At 50.5% G+C, this 10,703-nt stretch overlaps 1 protein-coding gene across 2 annotated transcripts in view; it reads right to left on the reverse strand.

Annotated features, from left to right (window-relative positions):
• Meox1 (mesenchyme homeobox 1) overlaps positions 1-10,443 on the reverse strand; it is a 13,694-nt gene extending 3,251 nt beyond the window's left edge. For both annotated transcript variants that reach the window (XM_048367053.1, XM_048367052.1), the window contains exon 1: positions 9,930-10,443. In XM_048367053.1, the coding sequence (XP_048223010.1) occupies positions 9,930-10,398 (469 nt within the window). In that variant the 5' untranslated portion in view covers positions 10,399-10,443. The remainder of the gene's footprint in view (positions 1-9,929) is intronic.
• Positions 10,444-10,703: the final 260 nt, after the last annotated feature.

Below are 10,703 nucleotides of genomic sequence, written 5' to 3' on the forward strand. Positions count from 1 at the left end.
TAATCCTAGCTGCTCACAGGGATGAGGTCTGAGGATCACAGCTTGAAACCAGATCAGGCAGGGACCTCTGTTGAGACTCTAATCTCCACTTAACCACCAAAACAGCAGGAGGGAGTGCAGTTTAAGTGGTATCCTAATAGCCATGAGCAGACAAAGCTAAGGGAAATGTGAGTGCCCAGATTTTGAGTTCAAGCCCCAGGATGGGCATTTAAAAAAATGTAAATTTCAGAGTGTCATCCCAGACCACTTAATTCAAAACTGGGGTGAGGATAGGGTTGGAATTCAGTAGGATATTTAACAATCCCTCCCCTAACTGTGAACAGTCTAGTTAGGTACTGCTGTCCTGAGACCCCACTGACTATTCAAAGGTTCCCATAGGATGCAGGCTGGCAAGAAGCTAGTCAGGACCAGCTCACAGATGCTAATCTAGGCCTGGCTCTGGATCTAGAGGCTTAATCTGTCCCCAGGGCCAAGTCTGTAGTCTACTGGTCAGGAAGCTCCTATTAGACACAAAGAGTTCAGCCATTACATGGCTCACAGGGCAGGCACTCTACCAAGCAAGCCCCTGACACGTATTGGCTACCTCTTCACCAAATCTATAGAAGACTGCACAGAGTTCTGTGTTCATCCAGACAGTGGGAGGTGAAGGCAGGAATCAAACCCAGGCTGCTTGGCTGAAATACTGTTCCAGTGCAGTAGAGGAGTTTACAAACTGTAAGTCCTGTGTGGAACAAAAGGCCTGGAATTCCACAAGCAAGTGACTGTACTGTGATTGTGTGTGTGTATGTTGGGGCTTGAACTCAGGGCTTCTCCCCCTTGATTTATTTTTTTGCTCAAGGATGGCACTTTACCCCTTGGGCCACACCTCCACTTCTGGCCTTTTGGTGGTTATTTGGAGATGAGTCTTGGGCATTTCCTGCCTGGGCTAGCTCTGAAGTATGATCCTCAGATCTCATCCTCCTAAGTAGCTAGGATTACAGGCGTCAGAACCAGAACCCAGTTGTAACCATGACTTTAATAATGATGGTGGATGAAGAGGAATTAGGGAAGAGACCAGTGCATCTCCACAATTCACAAACAATCTACTCTGCATGGCCAGGGATGCCTACAAGACCCATTCCTGGGCATAGACAGGGCTCTTAACATTTAGATCTTTCTCTCCATTCTCTCGTTTAATTTACAGACTTGGAGACTGTGGTTGAGAATCAGGTGCTGGTCGCAGGGCTTGAACTCAGGGCCTAGGTGCTGTCCCTGAGCTTTTCTGCTCAAGACTAACGCTCTCCCACTTTGAGCCACAACTCCACTTCCAGTTTTTGAGTGGTTAGTTGAAAATTCTCATGGATTTTCCTGCCTTGGCTGGCTTGGAACCAAGATCCTCAGCTCTCAGCTTCCTGAGTGGCTAGGATTACAGGCGTCAGCCACAGGCATTTACCGGAGAGCTGTGGCCCAACCTCTTCACATGGGGGATCCCTTCGGAGCCCTGATCCCCATCTTGCTGAGGCAGGGGATGGTGACCCTCTATTAGAGGCTAGGTCTAGGCACACCTGGAGGGTGGGCGGCAGGACGCGACCCGGATATGCCCACGGCAGGATAGCCGCCCACACTCTCAATTTGGCTGTGCAGCCAAGATTGCGGAGAGGACTGGGGACCCCCACGTGAGCCCAGCCATCCGTCCTTTTGGAACTCTGTGCCTGGAGAGTTCCCTTCTCGGCACTTCCGTCTTCTGGTTTCCATCCAACCCCTTTGTAGTTGGGTTGCTCCGGCCCCACCCCCGCGCCAAGTCCTGGGGGGCCCGGGTGGGCGGCGCGCGCGCATGGCAAAGCGCCAGGAATGGGGTCGGCCGCCTCCGCCTGGGGGTCGGAGCTGGAAATAGGGGCACAGTTGGCGCCCAGGGTACCCCAGGGGGCAGAGCCGAGGTCTCAGGGTACGGATCCTGCCGGCTGGATGCCTGCCAGGCACCCCAGTCTGGTGCCCACGCAGGGATCGGGGATCAGGGGAGGGGCGAGGTCCCCGGTGGTGCGGTGCCGGCCGCCTGCTCCGCTGTAGAAAGCAGAGAGGCCGGAAGCCGGAGCTTGGGCCGGAGGGGAAGGACACACCGTCCAAGGCCAGGGGGTCCCCTAGGATCCCCCAGGCTCGGCGGCGGCTGCCAGCGCCGCACCCCTTCCTGGCGGCGGGCCCGGGAGGTCGGTCACGGGGCGGATGGACAGACTTTCCGGAGCGTGCCTGGGGGAGGGGGACGAGGGCAGGGTGAGGCCGGGACCCCTCCCCACACACCCACGCGGCCCCGGGGCGCTGTGGGGTGTCTGGTTCTCCTGCCCCCTCCGTCCCAGGCTCAAAGGTTGCCGGGTTCGCTTCAGCCCAGCTGTGGGGGTGTTCACGGAGCACTTGGGCGGGCGGAGGTTTAAACCCTGCCTCTCAACCTCCCTGCGCTTTGGATCTTCTCGCAAGAAGTTGTAGAAAAGAAAGCACCAACCTTCCAGAAGCCTGGATGAGTTAATGTGAGCGGAAGATGGTGGGTTTTTGTTGTTTTGTTGTTTTTAATCTAAAGGCAAACCAGGTGCTGGTGGCTCACGCCTGTAATTCTAGCCACTCAGAAGGCTGAGATCTGAGGATCCCGGTTCAAAGCCAATCTGGGCATGAAAGTTCTCAGTCTCTTATTTCCATTAACCAGCAAAAAAAAAAAAAAAAAAAGAAAGAAAGAAAAAAGTGGTGCTGTGGCCCAATGGTAGAGCACTAGCAAAAACAAACTCTGCCTAGGTCTTGAGTTCAAGCCCTGGAATCAATACAGAAAGAGAAAGAAAGGAAGGAAGGGAGGGAGGGAGGAAAAGAAAGGGGAAGGAGCTGCCCACTCTGGCCTTGCACAGTCCTCAGATGAAGCAGGGTGTGGTAGCAATGGTGTTTTCCCCATAAACATTCACACCATTAGAGGCAAACTACTTCAGAAGTAGCTGTCAGGCTTGGCAGGCCTTTGTGAAGTTAGCAGACAGCCTTATCAAAGCTAGGGGAAGTCTAGACAAACCTAGGGGAGCATGCCTTTTTGGAGTCCAGTGTCTCCATTCTCAACTCCCCAGCACCCTTTTGCAAGGATTTCTTAAGACCAGGTGGAAAGTTGTGTGACTAGTATTCAAATAGCACTTTGCAGTTCACTGTGGCTGCCTTTTCCCCAGAGAGAAACTTCTTTTGGGCTTCCATATGTATTACAGGAGCACACAGCAGTAGAGTTGGAAGGGACTTTGAAATGACCTAACATACCCTGTTCATTTATAGAGAAAGTAAGGGATTTACCTTACGCAGCAAGTTTCGGGCAGAAACAGGCCAGATTTCCTAGAAAGGGAGTTATTTCCACACTTACTTTCTACTACCTCCTCTTTATTTTGCTGGTACTGGGGCTTGAGTATAGCTTGCATTGCTGATCCTTAGCTTTTTTTTTTTTTTTTTTTTAACTCAAAGCTAGCACTCTATCATTTGAGCTACAGCTCCATATCTGGCTTTTTGCTGGTTAATTGGAGATAAGAGTCTCATGAACTTTCCTTCCCTGGGCTGGCTTCAAACTGCGATCCTCACATCTCAGCCTCCTGAGTAGCTAGGATGACAGGCGTGAGCCACCAGCGACTGGCTCTACTTCTTAGGATATTTTTCTTTTGCAGGGCTGGTGATGGACTTTGCACATGCTGGGCCAACACTGTGCCACTGAACAGAGCTGTGATGCCAGTCCTTATCCTGTTAGTTGCTCTCTGAGGTAGGTAAGATACACACTGGCCCATTGCACAGAAGAAGAAATTAAAGCCCAGAGACAAAAACGCTTGCTTAAGGCCCTCGGAGTCGGTATAAGGCTGTCACTACTTGTCATAGTGTCCAGAAAGAATGATGAATGTGGGGGCTCTGTCCACTCTAGGCACAGTGTCTGGGCCCAGGTCTGTCTTGCTGGGACTCCTGGGGGAGGGGAGAGGAAGAGAATCTTCAGGCTGTGACATCAGTAGGCGAGATTTGGGGCAAACCCTCTGAAAAACAGTGTGGGCAGCTTCCTGGGCTCTCTGTTGTAATACAGAGGCTTTGATGTGCTCCTCAGCTCTGCTACTGAAGGCTCCATGCCCATCAAAGTAGATTATATTTGGATGGAACCGGTGTAAGACTAGATAGAATTTTACATCCGGGACCACCCTGGCTTGCTAGGCTTGCCCTGACTTTCTCACTGGTCCCTGCTCAGCCCAATATCTATGCCTTTTGGTTCCACTGCAGGTACCTGAATCGACATGCCCAGGGCTCTCAGCCTCTAAGACCAGCTGTGGGGATGGGACATTCAAGGTTTGTTTGTGAGGGTATGCAGTGGTGAGAGAGAGGGAGGGACTGGGCAGTGAGCAGATGAAGAGCCTTTGTGCTGGGTGAGGGGAGTGGTGGGGAGGAGGGAATGGTGGCAATGACAATATTAGGATTTTGTTTTAAATGTTGTGCCGGTCCTGGGGGTTTAACTCAGGGCCTAGGCACTGTCCTTTATCATTTTTGCTCAAGGCTGGTGCTCTACCACTTAAGCCACAGCTCCACTTCTGGATATATATATATATTTTTTACCCTGTCAGTCATGGGGCTTTGAACTCAGGGCTTGAGCACTGTCTCTAAGCTCTTTTGTTCAAGGCTAGTGGTCTACCACTTTGAGCCACAGTTCTACTTCCGGTTTTCTGGTGGTTAATTTGGAAGTAGCGTCTCACTGACTTTCCTGCACAGGCTGGCTTTGAACTGCAATCCTCAGATCTCAGCCTCCAGAGTAGCTAATAGAACAGGGATGAGCCACAGTGCCTGACACATGGTCTTGTAAGTAGAAAACTGTATAAAGAGTCCACATAGACAGGTGTGGCTCAAGTGGTAGAGCAAGCAATCTGAGCAAGAGCAAGGTTCTGAGTTCAAACTCCAATCCTACCAAAGACCCACAACAAATGAAAATAAGATAAATGTTGACCAGGCAGTAGAAATATTGGAGCATACATGCATTATTAGTGGAAATATAAAACAGTGGAACTGCTATGGAAAATATGTGACTATTCTTTTAAAAAATTAGGGCCTAGTGCCGGTGACTCATGTCTATAATCCTAGCTATTCAGGAGGCTGAGATCTGAGGATCTCGGTTCAAAGCCAGCCTGGGCAGGAAAGTCTGTGAGACTCTTATTTACAATTAACCACTCAAAAACTGAAAGTGGCACTGTTGCTCAAAGTGGTAGAGGGCTAGCCTTGAGCAAAAGAGCTCAGGGACAATGCCCAGAGCCTGAGTTTAAGCCCCACAACTGACAAAAAAAAAATAGAGTTGTCAGCAATTCTGATTTTAAAAATTGAATATACAAGCTCAAAGGGATAGTTCCACACCTATATTCATTGCAGCATCATTCACAATTGCTAAGAATCACAATGACATCTAACGGTCTATCAACAAATGATGGATAAAGGAAGATGGGATGCATACACAGAGGGATGATTACTCAGCCTTGAAAAGAAGAAATTCCACGGGCTGGGAATATGGCCTAGTGGAAAGAGTGCCTGCCTCTTATACATGAAGCCCTAGGTTCAATTCCTCAGCACCACATATATAGAAAAGGCCAGAAGTGGCGCTGTGGCTCACAGGGCAACAAAAGAAGCCAGGGACAGTGCCTAGGCTCTGAGTTCAATCACCAGGACTGGCAAAAAAAAAAAAAAAAAAAGAAGAAGAAGAAGAAGAAGAAATCCAGTCATGCTACGAACTTGTTTGCATGAAACTTGAGGACATGATGCTATAAGTTGAATATGCCCATCACACAAAGACAACTCCATGGGACCCCTCTTACACCAGGTATCTAAAGTTCACATGTTCAATGGACATAGAATTTTATGTGTGTGTGTGTGTGTGTGTGTGTGTGTGTGTGTGCGCGCGTGCACACTGATCTTAGGGCTTGAACTTAGAGCATAGGTGCTGTCCCTGAGCTTTTTTGCTTAAAGCTAGTAGTGTTCTAGCACTTGAGCCACAGTGCCATTTCTGGCTTTTTCTGTGTATGTGATGCAGAGGAATTGAACCCAGGGCTTCGTGTATGCAAGGCAAGCACGAAACCACTAGGCCATATTCCCAGTCTGAACTTGAAGCTTTTTGATTGTAGCTGCTACTGATAGAATTCTCTGTACAATTATAAAACATGGATTTGAACTCTTGATCTGCTCATTGGCTGGTGCTGTACTACCTGAGCCATGCCTCCAATCTCTTAAGGCTGTTTTTTTTTTCCTTCAAACCATAAACTCTTTTGTTTATTTGTTTTGTTTTTGTTGCCAGTCCTGGGGCTTGGACTCAGGGCCTGAGCACTGTCCCTGGCTTCTTTTTGCTCAAGGCTAGCACTCTACCTCTTGAGCCACAGCGCCACTTCCGGCGTTTTCTATATATGTGGTGCTGAGGAATCAAACCCAGAGCTTTATGTATACGAGGCGAGCACTTTACCACTAGGCCACATTCCCAGCCCCCAAACCATAAACTCTTAAAAGGGCTAAGATGGGCTCAGAAAGGGTGTCTTGTTAGTCTCATATGAAAATATACAGGATGGACTAGGAATGTGGCTTAGTGGTAGAATGCTTGCCTAGCATGCGTGAGGCCCTGGGTTCAATTCCTTGGTACTATATAAACAAAAAAAAATCAATAAAATTAATTTAAAATAAACACACAAGAAAGACTTTATCAAGTAGGAGAGTTGGGGAGAGGCCAGGTTAAAGCCAAGGAGGATGGAAGAAGGTGCAGGTTTGCCTGGTGAGTGGAGGGGGGCGGTAATCAGATAAAGGGAGAGCAGGTGGAGGAGGGCTGGCAGGAGGGAGGGCCCGATTAATAGATGGTTTTAAATCTCTGGTGGATTTGCATGTTTGTATAGTTTGTATAGGCAGAGGCAGATGGAGGGGCTAACATTGGAGCCGGAGGGGACTGGCAAAACACCTTAACTGAGGCTGAAGGAGGGTGGGTGAGGCGGAGTGGGGGCTGGGAGGGCAGAGTGCATGCTGGGCACAGGGGGGTGAAGGTGCTCACAGGTGGCCGAGCAGCCAGGCCCCACCTGCGGCCAGTGGGGCTGATCTCACACAACCTCCCCTTGAACCCAATCAGGAAATCACCGCGAAATCCCACGTTCCCATAAATTCAAGACAAGCACAGTAGCAGGGACAGTGTGGGGGCAAACCACAGGGGCCTCACAGCTGTCCCTGCCAGCAGGGGTCTTTAGCACCCACAGGGCTGGGGGGGGGGGCCTCTGGTAAGAGAACATGGCTGTGGTCTTCCCCCCCACCCCACCCCCCGTCAGTTTTGTGGTGAGAAACTGCAGAGTGTGGGAAGGCAGGTCCTGCTTTTTTTTTTTTTTTTTTAAATCATTTACAGCACCAAGACGCTGGGCATGAAGGGGGGAGATTTGGGGGGAGGGCTGGGGAAGAAGAAGGGGAGCAGAGAATATTTCTTCTGTAAACACTCCCAGTTAGTGCTGGGGTCAGCCAGGATGGATAGTATTTGCTGGGTCTGGCACTCTGTCTACCACTCCAGCTAACTCCTCCATCATGACAATTGGATTTTAGGACAAACTGATTTATAAGAAATCCCCTCTTCTTGTGTCCCTGATCTAGAAATTTCTGAGACAAGTGTATTGGCTATAGTCCTGTTATCCTCAACAGTATAGGAATATTTGCTGTATTCTATGTTCTTTCTGTGCCTCTGGTTTAGGAAATATGGGCCAAATGCCATTTCTAGCTGCAATTACTTGATCTCTTAGTAGGGGCCAGCTGTAGGGTAATCTTAAGAATTGCTATTTGCCGGAGGCTAGGGGCTCAGGTTTGTAATCCTAGCTGTTTAGGAGGCTGAAATCTGAGGATCACAGTTTGAAGCCATCCCAGGCAGGAAAGTCTGTGAGACTCTTCCAGTTAACCACCAAAAAGCCATAAATAGAACCATGGCTCAAGTGGTAGTGCATCAGCTTTGAGCAACAAAGCTAAGAGACAGCACCAAGACCTCAGGTCGAACCCTAGGATCAGCACACACACACACACACACACACACACACACTTATTGTATTTAACCTTGACAGAGACATATGGAAAGGTCTAGTGTCACATCCCATTTCACAGCTGGGGGATGCAGGATGTGAAGAACTTTTCTGGAAGTCATACAGCCAACGCTTGCACTGCTGATGCTGTAACCTGCCTATCTGGCAACAAAGCATTGTGGGTAAGCCACTTGTGGTCCATGCTGCTTAACTTTCCACAGCTGGCTCGACCAGAACACAGGAGATGCTCAGATAGGCCATACATATGAAGGTACCCTAAATCCCAGTGATCAAGCTACATATTTTCATGTAGCACTTTTAGAAATCTAAATGAAAAGGCGGGGGATGTAGCTCAGTGGCAGAGCCCTTGCTAAGCGTGTACAATGCTCTAGGTTTCATCACCACCACAAAAATCCATGACAAGGTATCAAATTTTTAGATTGAGAGAAGATCTAAGTGGTAACTAGGATTGGTGGGGTGATATGGGGGCACCTTTGTGGGTTTGTCTCTTCAGAGCAGAATTGCAGAGTCTGGAGCTGGTGATGGGCCTCGCTCATGACTCTCTCTCTCTTCTGCAGGCCCTTACAAAACTGACCTCCCTGCCCCACCCCCTTTCCCCGAAGTAAAATCCCCAAAGAAGACTAATACCTATACAATAAAGATTCCAGCAGGTGCTGGTGGCTCACATCTGTAATCTTAGTCACTCAGATCTTAGGATTGTGGTTCAAAGCCAGCCCAGTGAGGAAAGTTCATGAGACTTATCTCCAGTTAACCAGCAAAAAGTCAGAAGTGGAGCTATGGTTCCAGTGGTTCAGCCCTAGCCTTGGGCATAAAAGCTCAAAGATAGCACCCAGACCCTGGTTTTAAGCCCTAGTGTCCTGGCATATGCACGTACATACACACACGCACAATCCTGTGCTAAGTGACAAGTGCTTTGGAAAGCCAAGCATGAGCTGTTGCTGTTGTCCGTTGCTAGCTGGCACCCACCTCCCTGGCCTGCCTCTGTTGAGCCCCAGAAGGCCCTTTCTAAGTTTAGCTGGAAGGGCATCACCCCGGGGCACTGTCAGGAGTGCAGGAGGGAGGGAGGGCAGGAGGCTGAGACATTGTGTTTTCTGAGCAAGGCAGGGACAGGGGACCAAACAAAAGGTGAAGTGACAGTGAGAAGCTGAGATTGTAACAAACCAAGCCCACCATACTCCCCCTACAACCCCACACTCCCAGCCTGGCCTGACTCTCACTGACTCTCCTACGATGATGCCCTTGGGCTGGGTTGGGGGGCAGCACTGCCTTCCCCAAGGCTCGGCTGGGCTTTGCACGTGGAGCTGCCCCCTGGGCCTGGGCATGGCTCAGCACTGCAGGGTAGTACTCACTGCCAGTCTTCCTCAGACCCCAGCCCTGCGTCTCCCCTCTGCCCCTCTGTCCAACCCCACATCAACTCTAGAGCTACTCCTCTGCCTCTGGGCTTCTGTGCCGTATGGCCCACCCAGAGTCCCAGCCCTGGTCCTAAGCCCCCCCTAAGCCTTGAGTCTCAGCTGTGGCTCTGGGAAACCATTTGGAACTGACCAGCTGGTGGTGGGGAGTTGCTTGACCCAGAGGTAGCTCAGCTTCAACCAGGCCTCACCCGTTTCCCTCTGCTCTCCAAATCTATGCTCACCCCGTGTCCTTTTCTCTGTGACACACTCTTCCCAGGACCCAGGAATGCGGGGGACACCCACAGCCCGCGTCATCAGAGAATTCTGGAACCCCTGGAGGAGGCAACCTTCCTTTTCTCTTGCAGCCAGGTAGGTCAGACATGCGAATCTGAATAGCTTCTCATCCATGTGATATTCAGAGAAGTCCTAGGCTCAGGGAATGCCAGCACCTTCCCCAGGGTTGCACAGTACCCACATAGTCAATCACTGCACCACCTACCTGAGCTTTCCTTCTTCCGCCCAGATGATTTCTTCTCTGTTTCACTGCCCGTGCTCGCCAGCACCCCGAAGTCCTCGCCTGGTCCTCCGGTGGCATCTACCAGGCTTGGGCTGCTGGCTCCCATCTCCCTGGAGTTCCCAGCCGGGCCCAGATTGAGCCTTTGCCGGGCCTCAGAGACAGGGAAGTGCCAGTCAGGGGGTTGTGGAAAAGCGGGGTGCTGTTCAGTAAAGATACGCTCTTCCCTGGGCAGGCTGTGGGGGGTGGCCGCCAGACAGGAAGCTGAGAAGTCAGGGTACGCTGTGGGGGCTGTGGCTAGGAAGTCTGATTTCTGGTGGAAGGAGAGCGGGGCTGGCGGGTAAGGGGGCAGCGCTGAGGCCCCGCCACCTTCCGCGTGGGGGTTCCGAAGGCAGCCCCAGATGGGGACGGGTGGGTGGGAACTCTGCAGGCAACTGCTGGCTGCGGGATCCATCTGTATCGATGCCCCACCTCAGTCCTTTGCAACGATTGACTCTCCCCACTTGTTACAATCAAGTGATTTCAATGCAAAGCAAAATAAATAGAAGAAGAGGAGACTCTTCAAGAAACGTCACCCCAAGAATCAGAACAAAAAAATCCAAACTGAAGTCTCACCTTACACACACACACACACACACACACACACACACACGTGTCCAGCTTCACACACACCTGTGCTAGGCTTCTCTACTGGCTTCCTGCCCCCCTCCAACACTCCAGCCTGACTTATTGGGGTCCTTTGGGTGTGTATTTGTCGCT

This window comes from Perognathus longimembris, chromosome 17, assembly GCF_023159225.1.
Source record: "Perognathus longimembris pacificus isolate PPM17 chromosome 17, ASM2315922v1, whole genome shotgun sequence".
NCBI lineage: Eukaryota > Metazoa > Chordata > Mammalia > Rodentia > Heteromyidae > Perognathus > Perognathus longimembris.